At 41.7% G+C, this 26,856-nt stretch overlaps 4 protein-coding genes and 2 long non-coding RNA genes across 6 annotated transcripts; 3 read left to right on the top strand and 3 right to left on the bottom strand.

Annotated features, from left to right (window-relative positions):
• Nucleotides 1-727: 727 nt before the first annotated feature.
• Nucleotides 728-2,684, top strand: LOC146717444 (gap junction alpha-3 protein-like). Its single transcript, XM_085476315.1, has one exon. The coding sequence runs from the start codon at nucleotides 728-730 to the stop codon at nucleotides 1,811-1,813; it is 1,086 nt and encodes a 361-aa protein (XP_085332441.1). The 3' UTR covers nucleotides 1,814-2,684.
• Nucleotides 2,685-7,594: 4,910 nt separating this feature from the next.
• vma21 (vacuolar ATPase assembly factor VMA21) lies at nucleotides 7,595-9,811 on the bottom strand. Its single transcript, XM_085476302.1, has 3 exons — nucleotides 9,609-9,811; nucleotides 9,257-9,366; nucleotides 7,595-8,687 (listed from the first exon to the last, which is right to left on the bottom strand). The coding sequence occupies exons 1-3, from the start codon at nucleotides 9,668-9,670 to the stop codon at nucleotides 8,548-8,550; spliced, it is 312 nt and encodes a 103-aa protein (XP_085332428.1). The 5' UTR covers nucleotides 9,671-9,811; the 3' UTR covers nucleotides 7,595-8,547.
• A 4,469-nt stretch (nucleotides 9,812-14,280) lies between these two features.
• Nucleotides 14,281-16,222, top strand: LOC146717442 (uncharacterized). Its single transcript, XM_085476284.1, has 2 exons — nucleotides 14,281-14,770; nucleotides 15,656-16,222. The coding sequence occupies exons 1-2, from the start codon at nucleotides 14,505-14,507 to the stop codon at nucleotides 15,924-15,926; spliced, it is 537 nt and encodes a 178-aa protein (XP_085332410.1). The 5' UTR covers nucleotides 14,281-14,504; the 3' UTR covers nucleotides 15,927-16,222.
• On the bottom strand, nucleotides 14,463-17,923 carry LOC146717441 (uncharacterized). Its single transcript, XR_014923410.1, has 2 exons — nucleotides 17,427-17,923; nucleotides 14,463-16,530 (listed from the first exon to the last, which is right to left on the bottom strand). It is a non-coding gene; the product is annotated as an uncharacterized LOC146717441 (long non-coding RNA).
• Nucleotides 17,924-19,609: 1,686 nt separating this feature from the next.
• LOC146717440 (uncharacterized) lies at nucleotides 19,610-21,420 on the bottom strand. The gene is made up of 2 exons (XM_085476265.1): nucleotides 21,065-21,420; nucleotides 19,610-20,176 (listed from the first exon to the last, which is right to left on the bottom strand). The coding sequence occupies exons 1-2, from the start codon at nucleotides 21,403-21,405 to the stop codon at nucleotides 19,906-19,908; spliced, it is 612 nt and encodes a 203-aa protein (XP_085332391.1). The 5' UTR covers nucleotides 21,406-21,420; the 3' UTR covers nucleotides 19,610-19,905.
• A 29-nt stretch (nucleotides 21,421-21,449) lies between these two features.
• On the top strand, nucleotides 21,450-22,937 carry LOC146717439 (uncharacterized). Its single transcript, XR_014923403.1, has 2 exons — nucleotides 21,450-21,544; nucleotides 22,371-22,937. It is a non-coding gene; the product is annotated as an uncharacterized LOC146717439 (long non-coding RNA).
• The last annotated feature ends 3,919 nt before the right edge of the window (nucleotides 22,938-26,856 follow it).

The raw sequence follows: 26,856 nt of genomic DNA, 5'->3' as shown, positions 1-26,856 counted from the left end.
ACTTCTTTTTCCTCGAATGATGGCATTATTCTTCATTGTAATGTGGGATCTCACACCGTGGAGTGCGGGTCCCATATTTAAATTGCTGTCCAATCTGCGATAGCTGGTGCTGGCTCCCTCAGCGTCAGCCCACCTGCCACATTTCAACACTTGAATTCATCCTCCAGAGCAGCATACCTTCTACTTCCACTCTTACTACTGTATAGACCATTCATCAGAAGCAGAATCTATTTAAAACCTAATGTGTCACAGGAGCTGACAGCTCTAACATTACTCAACTGTTTCTAATTCACACTCCCACCACATCTGCCCAGTGTTTGATTTCACTTCGTGTGGCTCATGTTGCCATGGCGTGGGTCATGAAGGCCAGGAGCCGCAGAATCATGTCTGAAACCTGCTTTCCTCCTGTCCACACTTGCCAAATATATACCCTCCCAAAGTAAATATAATCCTGTTTGCACCCACGCGGATAAGACCACTACCTGCTCAGTGGCGGCCGCCCAGTTGGACGCTCAGTTAGCAGCTTGGCTCCCAAAAGACTTGGTTGTTCTGATCTCTGCTGAACTTGGTAAGAGAATTTTTAGTCGTCAGGAAGGATGAGGCGTACGCTCAGGATTAGTTTTACTGTAGTCATTTAATCTCTGTTGCTGTGTACAACAGTCTATAGATGAAATAACTTTTTCTATTTTCAAATCCTCTGTAGTCCTAGATCTGACCTCTCACAGCCATGGGGGATTGGAACCTGCTGGGAAAGCTCCTGGAAAAAGCCCAGGAGCACTCCACCGTCGTGGGGAAGGTGTGGCTCACTGTCCTGTTCATCTTCCGCATCCTGATCCTGAGTGCTGCGACAGAGAAGGTGTGGGGCGACGAGCAGTCGGGCTTCACCTGCGACACCAAGCAGCCCGGTTGCGAGAACGTATGCTATGACATCACTTTCCCCATATCTCACGTCCGGTTCTGGGTGCTGCAGATAATCTTTGTATCCACACCGACTCTGATATACCTGGGGCACATTCTCCATCTAGTCCGGATGGAGGAAAAGCAGAAGGAGAAAGAAAAGGAGAGAGAAAAGGAGCACAGTCATCAATCAGACAAACAGACTCTCATTGTGGATGTGAAGCACAAGAAGGCTCTGATAAGAGACAATAAGGGACGAGTCCGCCTGCAGGGGGAGCTTTTGCGGACATATGTCTTCAATGTGATCTTCAAGACGCTGTTTGAGGTGGGCTTCATCGTGGCCCAGTACTTTTTGTACGGCTTTGAGCTCAAACCCATGTACACATGTGACAGACCCCCCTGCCCCAATGTGGTTAACTGCTACATATCCCGCCCCACAGAGAAAACCATCTTCATCATCTTTATGCTTGGAGTGGCCTCTGTGTCTCTGTTCCTCAACCTCATAGAGATCTACCATCTGGGTTTCACCAAGTGCAGCCAGGGCATCACCTTCAGGAGGCGCAACCAGTCCAATGGGAGTATCTCCAAGGAGCCTGGTGAGACTGCAGTGCCATTTGCCCCAAGTTACGATGACTACTTCCACGAGCACCGCCAAGTCCAGCCAGCTTACCCACCAGTGCCGTGCTACACCGCGGCCACAGACTCGTCCTTCCACCCCTACCACAGCAAGGCAGCCTACAAACAGAACAAGGACAACTTGGCGGTGGAGAGGAGCAGCACCAGCAAGCCAGAGGAATGTGACCTGAAAGGAAAGAAGGGAGCAGGATCTGCCCCTGGGTCACCTACGCAGGCCAGGCCTGGCCACAGTGCCAAACACAGCAACAGCAAGACTAGAATAGACGATCTGAGGATATGAGGAGGTTTATGTTTCTCTGAGGGGTCTTAAAATGTGCAAGGGGATCATATGTTGCTTGGAAGTGTTCATACATGCCAAACTGACTCCCCTCTTCAAGATGGCACTGCTTTGACTCATTCCAGCTTAGAGGGGAGTAGTATTTACAGGGCACAGAGAGAAGCCTGAAATGGAACCACAAAAAAACAGCAACAACATTTCTGATAAACTTTCACAATAAAAGAAATTCTGCTTCTTTATATGTGGAGAAACAAAGTTGGATCTCACTTCAGACTGTAGCATTAAATGTTAGATACTAGTCTGTCGCTGCGGCAACAGACTAGTATTTGTATCTGTGTTTTCTAAGTTGTGTTGACTGGTATGAATCTTTCCACCATTCAGAGAGGGTCTGCTCAGGTTTACAGTGAGCTCGTCTTTATTTTTCTCAATGTGTGAAACATCTAGAATTCAGGGCTGGAACTTGCACAGCACTGACCTGACCTCATTCGTGGAAATCAGATAGGGAGAAAAGTTAAATTTAACTCCCTTTAAATGTTTTGAGGTCATCATCTAGCATAGTTCACTTGCTTAGACTTGAAGTAAAGAGTTGTGCAATACCTGACAATTTACTGGAGGCTTGAACTGCTGTTACTAATTCCACAGTGCGCCTCAAAAACAGATATTGCACGGGTCTCAGGAGTTCCCACATTTTTACTGTCTCTTTCCTTCTTTTTTTTTTTTATTGAGGCAGCCAGAAAGTAGGTAATGAAAAGCATGTCGATTGGTTTATTCTTGTTCATGTCTGGATTTGTGGCGTTTGTTTGCTTTGAAGCACTTGATGACAACCTTGTTTGCAAATCTGCTTGAAATAAATTGTCTTAAATTTGCACTTCAATTTGTGATTTTGAGTCTTTATCACACTGCAACTATTCATATGTCATAACCCTGGTGATAATACATGAAAACCAGCTGTAATATTGGCCCACACAGAAGCTGAAATGCAGCGCAGCTCTGAAGGCTTCTCTTTTGAAAACGATCACACTGTTAACGAACACGGGGTCTCTGAAATGAGGACATGCCACGTGATGTTTGACTCATCATTTTAACGTGTTTAAAACAGACATGTTGAAGCGAGAATAAACACGTGGAAAGTCTTTGCTGTCTGCGTGTCCCTCGCATGCATATCTTATACTCATCTGTGCCAAGAAGGCACACATCGCTGGCATGGAAACCTTGAAACTCATAGCATGTACATCATGAGGAAGCACCCTTGTGACTCTATGCTTGATGCCTCAAGGAGTTCATCCATCCATTTTCTTAGCTTATCCATCCGGGTGTCATTGTAGTGTTTTCTAGATTCATCTAAATATCGATAGTACTGATACCAATACTGATATCGGTATGAGATCAATACGAGCATGATAGGATCTTTACTGTGTTTCTATCCTCAAAGTTCAGTATGTAGCCCACTAAAGTGTGTTGAATAATTATCTTTTTTTATACCTCAAACATGCGCTATAAAAAATATCTGAACCTTTTTTGTCTTGACTGTCACGTCTGTTTCATTTATAGCCTACACCACGTTTAAACAAAAGTCAACCCAAAGGGCACATTTACATTTTAGGTGTCCATAGAAAAAATTAAAAATCTTTTCAAAATAAAATAAAAGTTGAAAGGTGTGATTTGTTGTGTCAAATAACTTTTGTGGAAATTAAATCATTAAAATATGTTCCGAATTTGCAAATTAATGATGATTCATGATGGAGTCATGACATATTATTCTCCTCTACATAACCTGCCATTATATCATATATATGTGTGTATATATATATATATATATATATATATATATATATATATATATATATATATATATATATATATATATATATATATCAGAGGGCTACAGTTTCTCAGTTTCTATCTGCAATGAGCAAAAACTGGACGTACTAGACTATTCTTGCGTCTGTTGTGGTGCCAAGCACAATATGCTTTACATCCCTCGTGTGTTACTTGTGAAAACACATAATAGCGCAACAGACTAAAGAGTCAGCTTCATCAATCAATAAGTCAGTCTTTAAAAAACATTCCACCCATCTTTGGAAATGAAGATAAAAAATGGAGGCGATATTGAAATAAAAATGTGACCATATTTGAGAGAGAAGAAAAAAGATGACAGATGAAGAGAAATGAGTGCGCTTTGAAATGAAATCCTTCTGCAGGGCTTCACTTTCACCATCAGATTGTTGGACTGTGATAGAAGATGTCCAGCGTAGCACATTTTTGGACATATTCAGCACATTCTGATAAATTATCTACAGCCATAAAAAGTTCCGTCTGTTACATAAAGCATAAATAACCTAAGAGTGGCGCTTTTATCTGTTTCCTGCTTCACAAAAATAAAAGCATCCATGAAACACATTTCTTGGACAAAACTGCGTTTTTTCTAATGTCCCGGGAGGTTTTGATAAATGTAGCATGACCACCAAGGACGACAAAAAATATTGTTATTTTAATTGGGGTGATGGACCAAAAATATTATGCTACTGATGCCTCATGTCTGTCATTATATGTGTGTTATTAATACTTTCTTTGCTTCACATGATCTCTGTTTAATATAACAAAAAAAAATTAATGACTAAAAGTATACAGAGGTGTGCTGTGATTGTAAATTGAAAGAATTGCTATATATGACAGCTGGGATAGGCTCCAGCTCAACTCCTTTCCCTGAATTAGAGATGGATGGATGGATGGATGGATGGATGGACAACTGACTGACTGACTTATTTCACTTGAAGGTTTAGCCATTTTCAAATCCCCCAAACACTACAGCAGGATCTTGTTTTTGACTCAGTTCCAGGTTTCAGAGACATCCATTGATAGATTTCCTTGTGCACTTAGCATTATCATCCTTTTTAAAGGTGCACTTCCTGTTAAGATTTGGCTCATGGACAAATGGCTTTGCATTATATTCAAGCACTCTTTAATGTGATGCAGAATGTACACAGGTGAATCAGTAAATGCTCTATGTCCTGTCCCTGAGTTAGCAAAGCCACCCTGAATCACATTTTCACCGCCATTTTTCACAGCTGGTTTGCAGTTCCGCTACTGCAAAGACAACTTTGGCCTTTGTCAAGGATACTGTTACAGTTAGAGAGCATAATAGTTATTATACCTCTATGTTAGCTGTAAAAGTGGCTCTGTTTGAGTTTTCCTGAAAGACTTCATATTCTGGTCATCTATTTCTGATTGTAGCTACATGCACTATGACACTACAGCTTGCAAGAGTTACCTACATGAATTTTATGGCTTCATGGAGTCTTCTTGGGGTGTATTTAGTGGAAAAATCAATTGTTGTTATTTTCCTTACTATGCAATATTTTATTTGAAGATCTTTGTGGTTTCTCTCTGACCTTAAAGGTATCTAAAATAATAATGATAATGATAAATAATAGAAACTCGTTCTGAAGGACTTTAGGCAGGTCTTTGGATCTTACCCTGATGTCACAACACGTGTCACATCAGAGAGGACACCAGAGCATAAACAGGATAGGTTTTTCACTCCTTGATGAGCGTCTGGTCATTAGCACCTAATCTAAAAGCGCCTGATGATGAAACTTTAGTCAGTGATTTGAAAGTATGATAGATGTAGAAATCTATGTGACATATCAGTTGTTTCTGGTAAACCTAACATGTAGCTCTATGTACTGAGAATTAAATTGTCTTGAATTCTAAGTTTTAAACACCTACACAGATGAAACTGTGAAATAAAACCTTCTAAAGTGTTGAAACATATCCTGCGTCTTCTCAAAAGCGCCTGAGCTGAATTTCATGGGAAATAACAACGCAGACTAACACAATAAAGTGCCTCCTTCGTTGTGTTTAATGGTGGATATGATCTCAAGTGTCCAGATGAGTTATTCTCCTGTCTTACTCTGTTTGCTCCCCGAGGTTTCAGTGTGGTGGACTTTATTTTCCACCAGCTGTAGCGTGGTACTCTACTGCCCTCTTTCTTTACTTTCACTTAAACACCAACACAGCTGCTTGTTTGAGCTTTGCATCTGTTGGGCACGCCATCTGCTGGGCAGGGAAATCTAAGTGAGGGAGGCATCTGATACACTCAGCAGCCACTTCATTAGGTACATGTTCCTGGTATTGGGCTGAACTCCCCTTTTTGCCTTCAGAGCTGCCTTAATTCTTTGTGACAGAGATTCAACAAGGTGCTGGAAACAGCCCTCAGAGATTGTGGTCCATATTGACACAACAGCATCAGACAAGCTGCGTCCATGATGTGAATCTCCCGCTCCACCACATCACAAAGGCGCTCTACAGTGGGGCCATTCTCCTCTGACCTCCGGCCACAACAGAGCTGCCGCTCACTGGGCATTTTCTCTTTTTCAGACTGTTGTCCGTAAACCCTAGAGATGGTTGTGTGGAAAATATTCAGATCAGCCCATCTGATGCCCACAACTGTGCAAGGGTCAAATGAGCTAAATCGCTTTCTTTCCCCATCCTGATGCTCGGTTTGAACCTATGCTTGGCTAACATTTGTGTTAATGAGCAGCTGAACAGGCGTGCTTAATGAAGGCTGGTGAGTGTATGTTCTACTACATGCAGTATGAGCCGATGTAAAGTGCACCAAGAACATTTGTGCTATACATGAGTTATCTGAACTCTGTTACAGGACAGAGTATACAAAAGAAAATCATCAAGGAGTGCTGACGTGTATCGCTTGTAACCCTTCATTTAGGTAGACGCTCAGCTCTCTCTGGCCTGCTTTTCATGTCACTGACACTATGCATTCAACCTGCTAATGTGTGCTAAATGACAAAGAGCCAAAAGCAAAGCCTGCCCTTGCCCCATCTTTCTGTTGTTGCAAGGGTAAGCGTATGAAATATCAGCCAAAGGAAGGGGGGGAGACATCTGATGTTTGCTGACTGAATCAGTCTGATTGCTCGCAGGCCTGTCACCTCATCACCAACACCAGCCTGTTAAACTCACTGCAGGCAGGCTGCACAGCTCCGACTCTGGAGTACAGTGTGGGAGCTACACACACATAAAGCGGTGCTGGTGAGAAGAGGCTCTCATAGTGTGAAGGGAAAAAACGAAGAGAAATCAGCTGCTGACATGGTTTCCGAGGCAGAAAACGTTGTTACGGCCAGGCAGCTGCCGGGTCTTATCCCTGCTTCTTTTACCGCGCTGTCTGTGGGAACTGGCTGACCATTTACTGCCACCATGTGACAATTCAGACTCCCTGCAGAGGTCAATAAGGTATCTTCCCAGACATGTGAGACAAAGCTTGTTTTATTTTGGCAACCAAATTCTAATGGTTTTCACTAGTCTTTATCAGGCCTGGGAAAAATCTGGGTCATGTTAATGAGGTTTGCAAATGTTTTCTTTATTTCATTAAGATATTTTTATGAATTAAATAATCAGTTTTGACAGTTTTCCACACTGAATGTTAGGATTGGAACTGTTGTGACAATGTGTAAATGTGCTTCTGGGGTGGACTATTAAAAACAAGTTTGTTTACGAGGATGTTTGATCTCTGTGCGCACATTTTTTGGTTAGTTATGGCAACAAATAGTAGGGGAAGTCATGACCTCTTGTGTGATAAGGCTCACTCATCACATGCAGGCCTTATTCATAAAAATACAACAAAAAACAAACAGTTCATCCAAGATTTAATCAGAGGACTGCAAAAGATAATACTTTAAATGTGTTTTTTAATATCACATTTATAGTAGTCAGTTTGTTGTTCTGGTATTAGACCATGTAAAAAAAACAGGACACACACTAGAAACCTGAAAACAAAACTCTGCACTTTATTAAAAATAAAAGATGATTTTGTAGAGAATCAGTTTAATTCTTTAACCAAGCACAAATCGTTTCCTTTCATCTTTGTATTTTTAGAAAATACCACTAGAAACAACAAAAATGTACACTTTCCAGTTTATTTGAACAAGTCGGCACTCACATCTGCATGACGACCAACGTCACTGGCTACATCATCGACACAAAACACACAAATTTAAATACAGTGTGAATTAGGAACTCACTGCAACACCAAAGTTTCATAATGTCGCCACGCTACGGCACACAAACGCACATCAACTGAAAGAAAACCAAATTTAAACACTATTTAAAAGGGTTAACAGATGACTCGAATGATATGGTTTGCGTGAGATTTAAGCACATTATGGGTTTATAATGATGCTGAGAGACATCCTCAAATGTACAACAACTGAAATGTGATTAAAATAACATGACTTCGAGCTAATTGAAGCATTTTGGAAGCAAATCTTTCATATGCATTAAACATGAGGCAAAGTGTGTGTGCGTGCACACCTGCACACATCAGTCAAAACCCAAGATGCTTTCCTACAAGACAAACTCTTTGCTGAGAAGGGACTTAGAGCACTTAGCCAAATGGCAGCTTATGACAAAGCCTCTTAAAAACCACGGCTGTCCTCTGTTGACAAAAGTAATATTTTCAGAGAAAAAAAGAAAGTCAAGAAGGCGGGCCCGCTGAGGCTGGTGAGCAAGCACACTCAGCAAGCTCCACTCCCCCCCGCCATTGCTGGGGAACACAGAGTAGTTTCAGGCTTTAACCTCGGAGCTCTAATGCAGCTCATTGTAGATGGTCTTACAATGCCCATGACCTGGGAGGGGGTGTGAGGGGAGGGGGGTGGGCTTGGATCCCTCCCCACGTCGGTCGGTCTGTCTCCTCTGGTCTTCTAAGCTGATAAGGATATGCCTTAATCATGTTTGCCCTTGCCTTTAGGCGCGCCTTCGTTCCAGGCCACATAAACAAACAAAGCCAGAACCACATGCACAGCGAGCACCGCAACAATGGCTGCGTAGAAATAACTGTCAGAGCTTGACATCTTCATCGAACCTACGAAACAGAAGCAGAGCGTTAATGGCGACGACCAGCAGCTGCATCACGGAGTTTAAAGTGTCACAAGTCAGGTTTATATTGAGGTGCTAAACACAACTTTCTCTGGCACAGAATGAAACCCAGAAAAATAAAAGCTGCAGTGGCTTGTTATGTCTTTCCATATAAACCTACAGCATCTCTGGTTGTATTCGATTATTGTGGGTGATATAAACCAGTATATTTGTCATTGTGGGTACTGAGGAGGTCGTCAAATGTGATAATTATGGGGGAAAGAGTTCCGATAAATCCCTAGATCCAGAATAAATGCACATTCTCATCTGGATTAGCTTTATTATATCATCTAAAATGGAAATGTTGGTATGGAATGACAAATACTATGCTAAAAGACTCTTACTATTAGAGCTTAAAGATAAACTGACTGCTCTATTAACCTGTCAGCAGATGACCACTGATCAATTAAAATCTGGATGATGTGCTACGTTTACAAAATAAAGTAAAAACCCCAAGAAAATGTGAAAGCAGGAACAGAGTGGAGGTAAGTCCACAATCATCCGGACACACTTCACCTTCAAAGATGTACGCCTTTGATGCGAAATACAGTCCAATGGGCACCGTGACCATGAGGATGGTGAAGAACAGCAGAGTCTTGAGGGCTGAAACCAGGGAGCTTTCATTTCTGCAAAGGAGCACAAGTTCATGAGTCAGCCGGGATCAAACCACACAGCGACGGGGGCTCTGACACGCTGACTACGGATGTGGATGTGTACCCTGGTGAAAATTACATCTATGTTCCCGGATTGTGCCACATAAAAGATATGTCTCTATGGCAATGAACGGCACCGCAGAGCTCGGGTTTTCAGGTCACTAGGTATACAAGCTAGCCGTTAGCTTAGCTAGTTCGTTATACTATTTTCTCACCCTCTGAAATACTGCGGCGGTGGGGCGGAAGCGTCCAGAGATGCTTTCATAGATCCGTCCATTGCTGTACTGTAAATGAAGCGACACAACGACGAAACTTGTGCGCGAATATTCTCGCGTTTATTCTCTGTAAGCGTTGTGTTGACAGCGCTAAAATCGCTTCTTCCGGGATGGTCACGAGACTGGTCACATGATGAGATTAGACGCCAGATAGTCTCGCGATGACAGAATGTATTTGCCCGAGTAATCTGAGGATATAAAGGCTGGCTTTATCTTTCAGCAACATAAAGCATCGGACTGTTGACTGCTGTAGAATCATGAGGGTAATTTGCAGCCCAGATGTTGGTAAAAGTAGACTATTCACCACTTTCTGTTTGGGAAAGCCTTAAAAGATTCAAGTTCATGACAGTACAAGTATGACTTGTTTTTCCCAGAACTATTGGTGGTGGTGGAAGGTGATGATTTGAGCTTGTTTTGCATCCACAGGACCTGGGCACCAGTCATGAACTCCTCTGTATACCAAAGTATTCTACAGTTTAATGTGAGGACAGCTATGTGAGGGCAGGGATAGCTCAGTAGGTAGAGTGGTGGCCCCATGATCGGAAGGTCGGGGGTTCGATTCCTCTGAACAGCTACCCTGAGGTACCCCTGAGCAAGGTACCGTCCCTACACACTGCTCCCCGGGCGCCCAATGGCTGCCCACTGCTTCACTGAGTGAATGGGTTAAATGCAGAGAGGGATTTTCCCCACGGGGACCAATAAAGTACACTTTCTAAAACTTGGTCAAAATTGTAATATACAGCAGAACAATGAGCCAAAACACAGCATCGAATCTACTGCTGCATGGCTTGAAAAGAATCAAGGTGTTGCCCACTCAAAGTCCAGACCCAACTATAATGCTGTGGAAGCATCTTTAGAGAGCTGTGCACATGTATAGAAGAGTGGGCCAAAATTCCTCCACAATAATGTGAGAGACTTATATAGTCGTACAGAAAATGATTCATTCAAGTTATTGCCAATAAAAGTGGTTCTGCAAGCTGTTATGTGAAATCTTAAAATTGCTAATTAAAATGGTTATTGCAATTGGATTAGTTTTAAAAATAAATGTTTTCCTAGCAGGGAGCTAGATAAATACAGTCATATAAACAGCACTTCACTGCCCTTCCATTCCCAAAGATATTCTCTGAAAATAAAAGTGGGTGGATTTTAATACGTCAACTATCATTACTTCATTCTTAAATGGAAAAAAATAACATGACATAACATAGCCTCAGTGTCCTCAGTGGCTGTGCATGCACAGTTCACATGGTCGGCATGTGTTTGTACACACACTCCTGAATAACACTGCTACACTGTTATCTCCTGTTTAATTGCTGATGTAACAGAAAGCCATTTAGTCCATTATGAGCAATTTGTGTGGATTTAGTATTGGTGCATTACCTACGTTTCTGGTCAAAGCGTTCCTCTCTGAGTCTCAGGGAGTGGCACTTTCTGCTCCAGTTGGCTTTTGTTGTTACCAGTTTCACGCTCAGCAGGCTCCCGAAAAACACATTCAGTTTGAAAAGACTCAAAAGAGACGAAAGAGAAGCTCTAAGAAGAATCTAGGGACCCATGTTCTAAATAATCGTTTCGCTTTCAGTGGCAATTTCACTCTCAAGTAGTTATCCGAGGGGAGGAAAAAGAAAAGAAAAAAAAACTCGCTAAAGACGTCAGTGAGTGTGAAGATGCAGCCGATTGTCATGGTGATTCATATTAATTTCAAATCTTCTTGCAGATGAACCAACATGAGCAATTTTAAAAACTGTTTTCTGCCTCTTTTGTTTTGTTAGATTTTGCCCTTTGGGAGACAGAGAGGAAGCACAGGAGAGCGGTTTCTGAATCGATCGTGCGTTCTTGTGTGTAAACTTGTGAAACCAAGTGTATTTCTCGTGAGGTGAACGGGTAAGCCTTGACCTTTATATGTGGAGGAAGGAGGGCGGAGGAATTAGCAGTTTGATGAGATGGCACTGAGGTGTGGCCCTTTTCCCTGTGTGGCATGAATATTACTGCTCACCTGTGTGGGATGATGATCTCCTGCTGTCTCTCTGTTAATGTCCTGTGTAGTTTATACATCGCTTGCTTATTCCTTCAGTATCTTATATGATGAGCTTAATTATGATTCTGGTGATTGTAGCGATGACTCACATGGATCAGGTGGCTCGGTTTCGTTCTCATTTTAAAAGCTGTCAATCAACAGCCATCATCCCCAATGTTGAACCGTGCAATAAACCTGTCAGTGTAGTTCATTCACCTCCTGTGCCTTTATTGTGTGTCTAACCATACATCCGGTTTTTATCTTCACCTAAAAAACTACTACAAATCAGCCACTTAATATTTTTTCATTCAGTTTTTCATGTCATTCAGCCTGAAATGTAATTTCACCTCACAAATAATAAACTCTTGCTAAAGATTCTGCTTTTCTTTTCTTCCTTTCTTCCTTTTTCAGCAAAATGGATTCAGTCTGTTGCTTATTTTCAAGAGACTTCACATTTTCTGCAATCTTTTAAGAGTGCTTTTTTTACGTTTAAATTTCTTCACTTTTCACTTCCATAATGTGTGTTTCGTCCTTGTCTCTCTGTATTTTCTTGGTTCCTCTTCTACTTCCCTTCAACCATTTGAGGTAGAAGGCTGCCCGTCCCTGAGCTTGGTTTTCCCAGAGATTTCTTCCTGTTAAAAGGGAGTTCTTCCTTCCCACTGTTGCTAAGTGTCTGTTTGCTCTGTAATATTTTATGATATTTATCTTATGATAGAAAAGTGCCTGTTTAAAGCAGTTGCTGTTGCAAATTTGCACGGTATAAAAAATTGAATGATTGCATTAAAAATTCAGTATCAGTATTTGTACACGTTATTGATGTAGGGGTTTGAATAAAAGCATTTGAAAGGGGCTTCTCTGGTGTCGTGGCTCAAAGAGTTGGCAGTTCGTCTTGTAACCAGAAGGTTGCCGGTTCAAGCCCCAGCTCGGACAGTCTCGGTCATTGTGTCCTTGGGCAAGACACTTCACCTACCGCCTACTGGTGATGGCCAGAGGGGCCGATGGTGCGATATGGCAGCCTCGCTTCTGTCAGTCTGCCCCAGGGCAGCTGTGGCTACAACTGTAGCTTGCCTTCACCAGTGTGTGAGAGTGAATGAATAGTGGAATTGTAAAGCACTTTGAGGGCCTCGAAAAGCGTTATATAAATGCAATCCATTATTATTTTAATCACATGTCATTCAAATATTTATTCTATTATTTTTTAATTTACAGTTTTTCATTAATTATTTTAAATGTGAAAAACTGGCGACATGTCTGCTCTATCATGGCTGGGATAAAGTCCAGCTGTGATGACCCTGAGTGGTGGATGGATGGATGGATTTTTTACCCACAGTCTGAGCCCACTCCAAAGGGGTAGAAGATAAATCTGAAGGGTTATGAGGCAACTGATTAAAAAAGAATAGAATAAAAGCCCTTAGTTTTTTTTCTCTATTCTTTCCATTGTAATTTTATACTTTCGTGCTTTTTATTATGACACATTCTGAGAAGCTGAGATGATACATCCCGTATTGATGGAACGGCAGGACATCACATGCTAATCATTACAGTTAGGACCAACTATAAAATAAACAGTGACCTCTTCTGATAAACAATAATCCACATCAAAATTCCTTCATCTAAACATGTTGGACTTATATTTTCCCTGGAAGCACATGAAAAACTGGAAATTAATTAGATGGTTTATTGCAGTGAGCTTTGGGAATAGACCATAAACCACACAAGACGGAGTCAGTACAGTCACTAGACGCACATGTTCACCCCGTCATGGTGGGATTACGAATTTTAATAAAACAACCAGCTCTAAAATAGAAGTCTGACAAAACTCAGTGGAATGCGAGCCTGTAGATTTGGTCTGTAGGCGTCTTTAATTGGAAGTTCATTTGAAGGTTGCCCTTCAAATGAATCTTGACCTCCGACCTTCTGGAAGTATTTCTCATGGACCCCTGTGTCTGGACTCCCCAGGCTATTTGGAGTTCACATCTCACCGACAGTCAATGCCAAACATGAGGTCCCGTAAATTCCACACCTGTTGTTTAGACCAAGCTACTCAGTCTCCTTAACAACAAGTAAGAATGAAACAGCTTTCCTGTTTGTGCAGCTCCTGATGTGGTTTAGGATTGTTGTTGGAACACAGTCATGTCAGCAAGCACTAGGAATTTATTTCACTTATTATTTCACATGATGTGCCAAACAGTGGAATCCTGGTTACTTTATAACTGAATATTTTACATAAAAAATAAATGACAGTGTGTTTTATTAAATATAGTAGCTTCTTTTTTCTGGCTTGGAACCACTTAAAAAACAAACAGATAACCTTTAAAGGAAATGATCAGGCTCTTTTAAAACAAAGGAAAATGTAAACAAAGACTTTTAGAACAGTTTCACCCAGACTCAGCTCTATATAGATCTGCTCTATATGGACAAAAGTATTGGGTCACCTACACATTACACCTGCAGGACCTTTTATGGTGTCCAATCCCTCAACCATATGCATAAACATGGAGTCTGCAGATGATGTCTAAAGTCTCAGTTTTTACCCAGTGCATCTGAAGGGATGGCTCAGATGAAGGTCAGCCTGTCTAACGGTGTGTTCACACCGAACGCGATGGACGCGAATAAAACGCCCCAAACGCCCCTAATTTGACGCGTGTACATTCGCGTCTCAACGCGTGTCCAAGAAAAATCCATCGCGCGTCAAAATATGATATTTTGACGCGCGTGAACCGGAAATGTGGGAGGAATGTGGGAGGGAGTTGTGCCAGACCGGTATTTTTGCAAGATGGCAGCTATCGAGCTAGCGCTTGAAGAGAGAGTCTCCCTTCTCTATGTACTGTGAAGAGCAGAGTAGGCGTAAAGGACATCCTCGCAGTACCCGGGTCCATCAGGTCCTCCAGAGGCATGAGCAGTTTGGTGAGTTTCACCACTTGCTCCAGGAGCTGCGCCTGGATGACGGCCGATTCCAGCGCTATCACCGTCATTCACTCGGCCAGTTTGAGGACCTGCTTTCCCTCGTCGGTCCCAGCATCGCCCGCCTAGACACCAACTACAGGCGCTCAATCCCACCTGCAGAGCGCCTGTCCGTCTGCCTGAGGTTAGTAAAACTATTTAATACGGTAGTCCTTTATTGATATCTGTGCTAATATGCTAATCCATCCAGTTATACACTGCTAACATGGATGTGCTATGCTAACAGTGAATGCTGTCGGTGTTTACTGAAAGCAAACTGTGGTACAGAGACGACTCTTTATAATATTTCTAGTGATACTCAGAAGGTCTCATCAAGCCCCGATTTAATTCGATTTATGCTGTTATCAGTGTTTGCATGATAGCATGGCTGTGGTGTCACATCAATGTATGCGCTCGGTGTTTGCTGATATCAAACTGTAGCATTAGCACCACTGAGTTAACCTTGTAGTGATACTCACTCCTTTTTATTTAGACCTGGTTTAATTCTGGGATAGTTGAATATTTGTATATAATCCCTGCAGCTGTCAGACTCTATAGCAGGGGTCACAGCCTTTATTAAAACAGAGTTAGATAAAACTGAACAGTTTGGTTCATCTCTAGTTACATGGTTCTATCTTGATAAGCTGTCTTATCACAGATTAATTTTTCAAAAATATTAATGATTTAAGCAAGGAAAGGGCTACATGTCAACACACAACTCTTTATTTCTATTAATGTCTTACTTCATTCCTACCTGATTGACATGTTTAGGAATTATGAGTGATTGGCTCACTGTAGTTGTGAAAGTTGCTACCAATCAAATTATGATATGTTAAAGTTAAAACAAAACACAACTGTTTTAGATATTATCTAATATACATTTTGTAATTATCCTTATAATTACAAAATGTTTTATGTAAGATTTAAGTTTTGTGATTTATATCTGACATCACAAAAGTATTTTGGAATTTGAATGATGTATTTTGTAACTGCAGTACACATAATACTGATTTTGAACAATTTTGTCCAGGTTCCTTGTCACCGGGGACTCCTTCAGGACCATCGCGTTCAGTTTCAGAGTCGGTGTGTCCACGGTGAGCCAGATCACCCCCCAGGCAGCGACGTCCATCTGGGACTGTCTAGTGGACGACTTCATGGCTGTGCCTTCACCTGGAGACTGGCGGTCCATCACAGAGGGATTCCAGGAGCGCTGGAACTTTCCTCTGTGCTGTGCAGCTCTGGATGGGAAGCACATCCAGACAAAGGCACCCCATATATCATATAGGAGACACACACATTGATATACACTAAATATTCATTTCATTTCTTTTTTGTGGTGCCCAAATTGATGCACCTGCTTGATTTTGTTTAAACAATTATTGCACACTTTCTGTAAATCCAGTAAACTTCTTTTCACTTCTCAAATATCACTGTGTGTGTCTCCTGTATGATATTTAACTGACATTTTTTATTGTAACAACCAACGATTTATACAGGAAAATAATGTCTATTAACAAGGTTGCCCAAACTTCTGCATCCCACTGTATCAGTATATTTTGTCATTAGTATAATATGAAATAAATTCTACATGTGTCAAGTCGTGTGCCAACATTTGCTGTGTAGTAGAACTGAGACATTAGTCATTATAAACATTTATTTGAAATAATATTAAAAGTCTCAAACAGAAAAACATTAAACATAAATATATAAAATATAAGAATTTACAGAGAGACAGGAATAAAAAGGACCAGCTGCTCTCCAGAGCAGGAACAAGGCTGAGGAGGAAATGCTCCATTGGAGACTGGTGTGGCCTCTTCAGGGACTCCAGGATGGCCAGCTCCACCGCCGATGGACCGTCCTGGGACCCGTCCCTCATCTGCCTCGGAGCCGTCCTCCTCTGTGGGCCTGTAAAACAGCACAAAACACAAAGAAATGAGAAGGCTGCTACTAGATTTTAATTTCAACATTGAAAAAAAAAAAAAAACAATAACAGGATATAATCAGATTGGTTGTAGATATTTAGTAAAGGTGATCACAAGGGAATCCCACCGACTAAAAAGGTATCAGTGCTTGCTGTACATATCTGTGGGTGCAGCAGCAGGAGCTCAGGGACTGGGGATGCTCTGCTGCAGAATCAGTTCGTTCTATCAATACAGTATTAAATGTTAACAGGTTGGATATAATAATCGTAGAGTAGACAGTGGTCCCTCATTTATTGCAGGGGTTCTCAGAATAACTAGCCCCTGGCCACGCACTTTATACACTGTTTTCCCCACACTCATGAACATTGGTCACAGTTCTCACAATTGATTCTCAAAGTGCAAACCTTTGTAGATTGCAAAACGTAAAAGTATTATTATGCCGCGGTTTGTCTTCATCTGCCCGCCACTTTCGTGCGCCTTTTTCCCTCACGGTGCAGGTGTCTATTTCCGAATGAGGCTCATAGTTATGGGTGTTTTTGTGCTGTTTTTTCTATTGGACGCGATGGTTATCAAAACCAAACGTGATAAATTTGGCAAGCGCAGGAGACACGACACGGAGGAGATTTGTCAATCAGGCTGCAGAATGCAATGCTGTACTGTGCAATAAAAAATCAGCGAAAAAGCAAAGCAGTGACGGATGAACAGCGGGACCACTGTGTGCTGTTTATTAATAAACAATAAAATATATTCCTAAATGACAACATGCATAAAAGCAGAACGGTATTTGTACGTCAGTGGGAAAATAGCGGTGGCTTGCTAGCTTTTGTGCGGCTTCCCCGGGTCAGTGAAAACGTTCAAAAGAGAAATGAATGAACTTACCAGGTTGCCCGATCTCTTCACATATCTTCCTCCAAGCTCGGTCCTTTTTATTCCTGTCTCGGTACTGAAAGCAGCTGGTGTTGTACAGCTCCGAGTTGTTTGCTACCGCATTGATTAGCCTTCCCCTCCATTGAAGTATGAAAGGCTTTGGCTGGATCTGCCCCTTTGACCTAGGTAACAGCCACGTCACCAGGCTCCTGATTGGTTGTCGCGGCGCGATTTGACGCTGGAGTTCAGATTTTTCCAACTCGAGCGGTAGACGCGAAACGCGCGTATGCACAAAATGCAACACAAAAACTCACGCGCGTGGTTTTATTCGCGAGTCAAACGCGCCAGACGCGCTGCACTGACGCGCGTTTCACGCGTTTTGGCGTTTTCGCGACGCAAATCTGCTTCCGAATTTTCGCGGGACCCGCAATCGCGCGTCATCGCGCCTTTCCATTGACTTTACATGTAAACCTGACGCTCTATTCGCGTCCATCGCGTTCGGTGTGAACACACCGTTACGGTGTGAACACACCGTTACGGTGTGAACACACCGTTACGGTGTGTTCACACCGAACGCGATGGACGCGAATAGAGCGTCAGGTTTACATGTAAAGTCAATGGAAAGGCGCGATGACGCGCGATTGCGGGTCCCGCGAAAATTCGGAAGCAGATTTGCGTCGCGAAAACGCGTGAAACGCGTGTCAGTGTAGCGCGTCTGGCGCGTTTGACTCGCGAATAAAACCACGCGCGTGAGTTTTTGTGTTGCATTTTGTGCATACGCGCGTTTCGCGTCTACCGCTCGAGTTGGAAAAATCTGAACTCCAGCGTCAAATCGCGCCGCGACAACCAATCAGGAGCCTGGTGACGTGGCTGTTACCTAGGTCAAAGGGGCAGATCCAGCCAAAGCCTTTCATACTTCAATGGAGGGGAAGGCTAATCAATGCGGTAGCAAACAACTCGGAGCTGTACAACACCAGCTGCTTTCAGTACCGAGACAGGAATAAAAAGGACCGAGCTTGGAGGAAGATATGTGAAGAGATCGGGCAACCTGGTAAGTTCATTCATTTCTCTTTTGAAAGTTTTCACTGACCCGGGAAGCCGCACAAAAGCTAGCAAGCCACCGCTATTTTCCCACTGACGTACAAATACCGTTCTGCTTTTATGCATGTTGTCATTTAGGAATATATTTTATTGTTTATTAATAAACAGCACACAGTGGTCCCGCTGTTCATCCGTCACTGCTTCGCTTTTTCGCTGATTTTTTATTGCACAGTACAGCATTGCATTCTGCAGCCTGATTGACAAATCTCCTGCGCTTGCCAAATTTATCACGTTTGGTTTTGATAACCATCGCGTCCAATAGAAAAAACAGCACAAAAACACCCATAACTATGAGCCTCATTCGGAAATAGACACCTGCACCGTGAGGGAAAAAGGCGCACGAAAGTGGCGGGCAGATGAAGACAAACTGCGGCATAATAATACTTTTACGTTTTGCAATCTACAAAGGTTTGCACTTTGAGAATCAATTGTGAGAACTGTGACCAGGGGCTAGTTATTCTGAGAACCCCTGCAATAAATGAGGGACCACTGTCTACTCTACGATTATTATATCCAACCTGTTAACATTTAATACTGTATTGATAGAACCAACTGATTCTGCAGCAGAGCATCCCCAGTCCCTGAGCTCCTGCTGCTGCACCCACAGATATGTACAGCAAGCACTGATACCTTTTTAGTCGGTGGGATTCCCTTGTGATCACCTTTACTAAATATCTACAACCAATCTGATTATATCCTGTTATTGTTTTTTTGTTTTTTTTCAATGTTGAAATTAAAATCTAGTAGCAGCCTTCTCATTTCTTTGTGTTTTGTGCTGTTTTACAGGCCCACAGAGGAGGACGGCTCCGAGGCAGATGAGGGACGGGTCCCAGGACGGTCCATCGGCGGTGGAGCTGGCCATCCTGGAGTCCCTGAAGAGGCCACACCAGTCTCCAATGGAGCATTTCCTCCTCAGCCTTGTTCCTGCTCTGGAGAGCAGCTGGTCCTTTTTATTCCTGTCTCTCTGTAAATTCTTATATTTTATATATTTATGTTTAATGTTTTTCTGTTTGAGACTTTTAATATTATTTCAAATAAATGTTTATAATGACTAATGTCTCAGTTCTACTACACAGCAAATGTTGGCACACAACTTGACACATGTAGAATTTATTTCATATTATACTAATGACAAAATATACTGATACAGTGGGATGCAGAAGTTTGGGCAACCTTGTTAATAGACATTATTTTCCTGTATAAATCGTTGGTTGTTACAATAAAAAATGTCAGTTAAATATCATACAGGAGACACACACAGTGATATTTGAGAAGTGAAAAGAAGTTTACTGGATTTACAGAAAGTGTGCAATAATTGTTTAAACAAAATCAAGCAGGTGCATCAATTTGGGCACCACAAAAAAGAAATGAAATGAATATTTAGTGTATATCAATGTGTGTGTCTCCTATATGATATATGGGGTGCCTTTGTCTGGATGTGCTTCCCATCCAGAGCTGCACAGCACAGAGGAAAGTTCCAGCGCTCCTGGAATCCCTCTGTGATGGACCGCCAGTCTCCAGGTGAAGGCACAGCCATGAAGTCGTCCACTAGACAGTCCCAGATGGACGTCGCTGCCTGGGGGGTGATCTGGCTCACCGTGGACACACCGACTCTGAAACTGAACGCGATGGTCCTGAAGGAGTCCCCGGTGACAAGGAACCTGGACAAAATTGTTCAAAATCAGTATTATGTGTACTGCAGTTACAAAATACATTATTCAAATTCCAAAATACTTTTGTGATGTCAGATATAAATCACAAAACTTAAATCTTACATAAAACATTTTGTAATTATAAGGATAATTACAAAATGTATATTAGATAATATCTAAAACAGTTGTGTTTTGTTTTAACTTTAACATATCATAATTTGATTGGTAGCAACTTTCACAACTACAGTGAGCCAATCACTCATAATTCCTAAACATGTCAATCAGGTAGGAATGAAGTGAGACATTGATAGAAATAAAGAGTTGTATGTTGACATGTAGCCCTTTCCTTGCTTAAATCATTAATATTTTTGAAAAATTAATCTGTGATAAGACAGCTTATCAAGATAGAACCATGTAACTAGAGATGAACCAAACTGTTCACAGTTTTATCTAACTCTGTTTTAATAAAGGCTGTGACCCCTGCTATAGAGTCTGACAGCTGCAGGGATTATATACAAATATTCAACTATCCCAGAATTAAACCAGGTCTAAATAAAAAGGAGTGAGTATCACTACAAAGGTTAACTCAGTGGTCCTAATGCTACAGTTTGATATCAGCAAACACCGAGCGCATACATTGATGTGACACCACAGCCATGCTATCATGCAAACACTGATAACAGCATAAATCGAATTAAATCGGGACTTGATGAAACCTTCTGAGTATCACTAGAAATATTATAAAGAGTCGTCTCTGTACCACAGTTTGCTTTCAGTAAACACCGACAGCATTCACTGTTAGCATAGCACATCCATGTTAGCAGTGTATAACTGGATGGATTAGCATATTAGCACAGATATCAATAAAGGACTACCGTATTAAATAGTTTTACTAACCTCAGGCAGACGGACAGGCGCTCTGCAGGTGGGATTGAGCGTCTGTAGTTGGTGTCTAGGCGGGCGATGCTGGGACCGACGAGGGAAAGCAGGTCCTCAAACTGGCCGACGGTGATAGCGCTGGAATCGGCCGTCATCCAGGCGCAGCTCCTGGAGCAAGTGGTGAAACTCACCAAACTGCTCATGCCTCTGGAGGACCTGATGGACCCAGGTACGGCGAGGACGTCTTTTACGCTGCTGCTCTGCTCTCCACAGTACATAGAGAAGGGAGTCTCCCGCTGCTGCTCTGCTCTCCACAGTACATAGAGAAGGGAGACTCTGCTTTGCTCTCCACAGTACATAGAGAAGGGAGACTCCCTTCTCTATGTACTGTGGAGAGCAGAGCAGCAGCGTAAAAGACGTCGGTCCCAGCATCGCCCGCCTAGACACCAACTACAGACGCTCAATCCCACCTGCAGAGCGCCTGTCCGTCTGCCTGAGGTTAGTAAAACTATTTAATACGGATGTGCTATGCTAACAGTGAATGCTGTCGGTGTTTACTGAAAGCAAACTGTGGTACAGAGACGACTCTTTATAATATTTCTAGTGATACTCAGAAGCTCTCATCAAGTCCCGATTTAATTCGATTTATGCTGTTATCAGTGTTTGCATGATAGCATGGCTGTGGTGTCACATCAATGTATGCGCTCGGTGTTTGCTGATATCAAACTGTAGCATTAGGACCACTGAGTTAACCTTTGTAGTGATACTCACTCCTTTTTATTTAGACCTGGTTTAATTCTGGGATAGTTGAATATTTGTATATAATCCCTGCAGCTGTCAGACTCTATAGCAGGGGTCACAGCCTTTATTAAAACAGAGTTAGATAAAACTGTGAACAGTTTGGTTCATCTCTAGTTACATGGTTCTATCTTGATAAGCTGTCTTATCACAGATTAATTTTTCAAAAATATTAATGATTTAAGCAAGGAAAGGGCTACATGTCAACACACAACTCTTTATTTCTATCAATGTCTCACTTCATTCCTACCTGATTGACATGTTTAGGAATTATGAGTGATTGGCTCACTGTAGTTGTGAAAGTTGCTACCAATCAAATTATGATATGTTAAAGTTAAAACAAAACACAACTGTTTTAGATATTATCTAATATACATTTTGTAATTATCCTTATAATTACAAAATGTTTTATGTAAGATTTAAGTTTTGTGATTTATATCTGACATCACAAAAGTATTTTGGAATTTGAATAATGTATTTTGTAACTGCAGTACACATAATACTGATTTTGAACAATTTTGTCCAGGTTCCTTGTCACCGGGGACTCCTTCAGGACCATCGCGTTCAGTTTCAGAGTCGGTGTGTCCACGGTGAGCCAGATCACCCCCCAGGCAGCGACGTCCATCTGGGACTGTCTAGTGGACGACTTCATGGCTGTGCCTTCACCTGGAGACTGGCGGTCCATCACAGAGGGATTCCAGGAGCGCTGGAACTTTCCTCTGTGCTGTGCAGCTCTGGATGGGAAGCACATCCAGACAAAGGCACCCCATATATCATATAGGAGACACACACATTGATATACACTAAATATTCATTTCATTTCTTTTTTGTGGTGCCCAAATTGATGCACCTGCTTGATTTTGTTTAAACAATTATTGCACACTTTCTGTAAATCCAGTAAACTTCTTTTCACTTCTCAAATATCACTGTGTGTGTCTCCTGTATGATATTTAACTGACATTTTTTATTGTAACAACCAACGATTTATACAGGAAAATAATGTCTATTAACAAGGTTGCCCAAACTTCTGCATCCCACTGTATCAGTATATTTTGTCATTAGTATAATATGAAATAAATTCTACATGTGTCAAGTTGTGTGCCAACATTTGCTGTGTAGTAGAACTGAGACATTAGTCATTATAAACATTTATTTGAAATAATATTAAAAGTCTCAAACAGAAAAACATTAAACATAAATATATAAAATATAAGAATTTACAGAGAGACAGGAATAAAAAGGACCAGCTGCTCTCCAGAGCAGGAACAAGGCTGAGGAGGAAATGCTCCATTGGAGACTGGTGTGGCCTCTTCAGGGACTCCAGGATGGCCAGCTCCACCGCCGATGGACCGTCCTGGGACCCGTCCCTCATCTGCCTCGGAGCCGTCCTCCTCTGTGGGCCTGTAAAACAGCACAAAACACAAAGAAATGAGAAGGCTGCTACTAGATTTTAATTTCAACATTGAAAAAAAAAACAAAAACAATAACAGGATATAATCAGATTGGTTGTAGATATTTAGTAAAGGTGATCACAAGGGAATCCCACCGACTAAAAAGGTATCAGTGCTTGCTGTACATATCTGTGGGTGCAGCAGCAGGAGCTCAGGGACTGGGGATGCTCTGCTGCAGAATCAGTTGGTTCTATCAATACAGTATTAAATGTTAACAGGTTGGATATAATAATCGTAGAGTAGACAGTGGTCCCTCATTTATTGCAGGGGTTCTCAGAATAACTAGCCCCTGGTCACAGTTCTCACAATTGATTCTCAAAGTGCAAACCTTTGTAGATTGCAAAACGTAAAAGTATTATTATGCCGCGGTTTGTCTTCATCTGCCCGCCACTTTCGTGCGCCTTTTTCCCTCACGGTGCAGGTGTGTATTTCCGAATGAGGCTCATAGTTATGGGTGTTTTTGTGCTGTTTTTTCTATTGGACGCGATGGTTATCAAAACCAAACGTGATAAATTTGGCAAGCGCAGGAGATTTGTCAATCAGGCTGCAGAATGCAATGCTGTACTGTGCAATAAAAAATCAGCGAAAAAGCAAAGCAGTGACGGATGAACAGCGGGACCACTGTGTGCTGTTTATTAATAAACAATAAAATATATTCCTAAATGACAACATGCATAAAAGCAGAACGGTATTTGTACGTCAGTGGGAAAATAGCGGTGGCTTGCTAGCTTTTGTGCGGCTTCCCCGGGTCAGTGAAAACTTTCAAAAGAGAAATGAATGAACTTACCAGGTTGCCCGATCTCTTCACATATCTTCCTCCAAGCTCGGTCCTTTTTATTCCTGTCTCGGTACTGAAAGCAGCTGGTGTTGTACAGCTCCGAGTTGTTTGCTACCGCATTGATTAGCCTTCCCCTCCATTGAAGTATGAAAGGCTTTGGCTGGATCTGCCCCTTTGACCTAGGTAACAGCCACGTCACCAGGCTCCTGATTGGTTGTCGCGGCGCGATTTGACGCTGGAGTTCAGATTTTTCCAACTCGAGCGGTAGACGCGAAACGCGCGTATGCACAAAATGCAACACAAAAACTCACGCGCGTGGTTTTATTCGCGAGTCAAACGCGCCAGACGCGCTACACTGACGCGCGTTTCACGCGTTTTGGCGTTTTCGCGACGCAAATCTGCTTCCGAATTTTCGCGGGACCCGCAATCGCGTGTCATCGCGCCTTTCCATTGACTTTACATGTAAACCTGACGCTCTATTCGCGTCCATCGCGTTCGGTGTGAACACACCGTAATTCCCATCAGCAAAAGCTACAAGGTACCAAAAAGTCACAAGCTTTGATTATGATGAAAATTACCAAAAAAAAGTGAAGTGGCCAAAAAAACCCTGAGAAATCAGTTTTTATTTCTCTATTCTCTTTTTTTGTTTTAATTTTGCATGGGAGTCAACAGTATGTCAGTGTTATAACTGGCTAAAAGTTGGTAAAACTGTCAGACAGAGATGGGCGTTACTGTAATCTGATTACTTTTTTCAGGTAACGAGTCAAGTAAGGGATTACTATTGCAAAAACGGGAATTAGATTACCGTTACTTTCCCGTAGGAACGCTGCGTTACTGCGTTACTAAAACCCTGATTTTTTTGCCAGAATGTCTCATGACAGTGACGTAAGCAAGTGCAACATTCGTGACAAAAGCTGTGTGCAGATCAACAGTGGATCATATATGAATGCAGGAGAGAGTGTTTAAAGCGTGGAAGTACTGACCTTATTTTGAGCTTAATTCCATAAAAAGTGACAAAAACATTAGTGTCCGTTGTGCGTGGGAAGAAAACTTCTTTTTACAGCGAAAAAAACCCCTAAACTTCCAAGCAAGCACCGAGTGCGCTGAGAAACTCGCGGATTCTTCAACTGACCGCCGCGGCACACCTGCACCAGGGCAAACCTCCGCCTACGCTACTCCTGCTTTACAGGTGAAAATAGAGCAACAGGACCGCTAGTCTTTGATGTTATTTATTTTCTGTGTTTTACTTGCATCTATTTGAAAGACTGAGTGAAACACACAAAAAAAAAATTGTATGTGCTGGAATGTGCAGAAAATAAGTTTAAATGTTAAGCAAATTTCTTCAAGTCAGAGAATGTTGCATATAATTAAATTTTTGCTTGATGCATAAAGTTAAAAGATTAAAACTAATAAAACAAGTTTTAAAAAGAGAGACTTTTCCATTTGATTACATTTTGTATGATGGATTATACAGAAAAAGTAGAATTGGGCTGAAAGATCTATCGGTTTATCACCTATTCAGGTTGTAAATTGTGTTTTTAAAAAGTAACTAAGTAACTAAGTAATTAATTACTTTTGAAAATAAGTAATCAGTAAAGTAACGGGATTACTTTTTTGGGGAAGTAATCAGTAATTAGTTACTGATTACTTTTTTCAAGTAACTTGACCAACACTGCTGTCAGATGTAGTTGAAAAAGGTATTCCAGTCTATAGATGCATCAATACTGAACTAGAAAATAGCTCTTAAATAACAGAAAATAAAGGAGTATATAAAGACTGCATAAGCCCATAAGAACATTCCTTTTATCCTTTTTGTATTACGGTTGGAAAAGTTCCAAGATTTTGTCCTGGTCAAAAGCTGTGTTTGTACCACATTTACTTTATTAGGATCTGGTCACCACATGATTGGAAAGAAAAGGGCCTTTCCCAAACTGTTCCCACAGAGCTCAAAGGATTAAGATTTCCTTTCACCGGAACTAAGGTCAATCCCAAAAAAGCAATATACTACTGTCATTGAATTCAGTCATTAAAAGGTGTGGCTCAGTAGTTTTTACCATGTAGGGTACTTCCCAAACACGACATTTATGATTGACATAAATGTCAATCAAGTTGTAATCTTCTACTTTAAAAATGTATTAAATTTTGGTAATTTAATTAAATATTAAGTATGACGAGCTACATATATTTTCGGCACAATGGTCCAATAGACCTGCTGTCAATAGTGAGCATGGGAACATTTTCTCAACCAGAAATAACTGAATTAAATTAAGTTAAGTCCAATCCCCAGTGTAGACTATGATACAAATAAAGTCACATCAAATCATTGTCATCTTCCCCATTTCTTGCTCTCGTTGGCCTCTTTGGATGTACGACACCTAAAACCTCCTGATACTACTGTGACCCACAGCCCATCGGGATATGTAGGAACACATCATATGCATGATAAGGCAGGCAGCGCTAAACCCGATGGACAAATGCATTAGGAGAATTGCCATTGTAGCAGCAGGCCCACAGTGAGACTCCCCCGCTGTAAAAGGCAATGATGCGCAAGCGCTGTAGAAATTCCTCTGTGCAGAGAGCGACGTTACGTGCGGCTTCATCCAGCGGGCCAAAAAACCATCCTGTCACGCAAGAGCTGTGCCATATAATGCCTCATTGCTCATCCATTTTGTGTCAGCCGTGTTTGCGACAGAGTTCTGCTGCCGTAGAAATAATCGCCCACAAACGATTTGTTTCTTTAACACTTCTCATGTGCACGTTAAACTGAAGAGGGAAGAAAATAG

The sequence above is a fragment of the Copadichromis virginalis genome, linkage group LG2 (genome assembly GCF_057382275.1).
Source record: "Copadichromis virginalis isolate Kocher_CV1m ecotype Utaka linkage group LG2, C_Virginalis_male_GT1.1, whole genome shotgun sequence".
In the NCBI taxonomy this organism is placed as follows: Eukaryota; Metazoa; Chordata; class Actinopteri; order Cichliformes; family Cichlidae; genus Copadichromis; species Copadichromis virginalis.
Note: the sequence above shows the minus strand (reverse complement) of the source record. Positions and strands in the feature narration are given on the sequence as shown.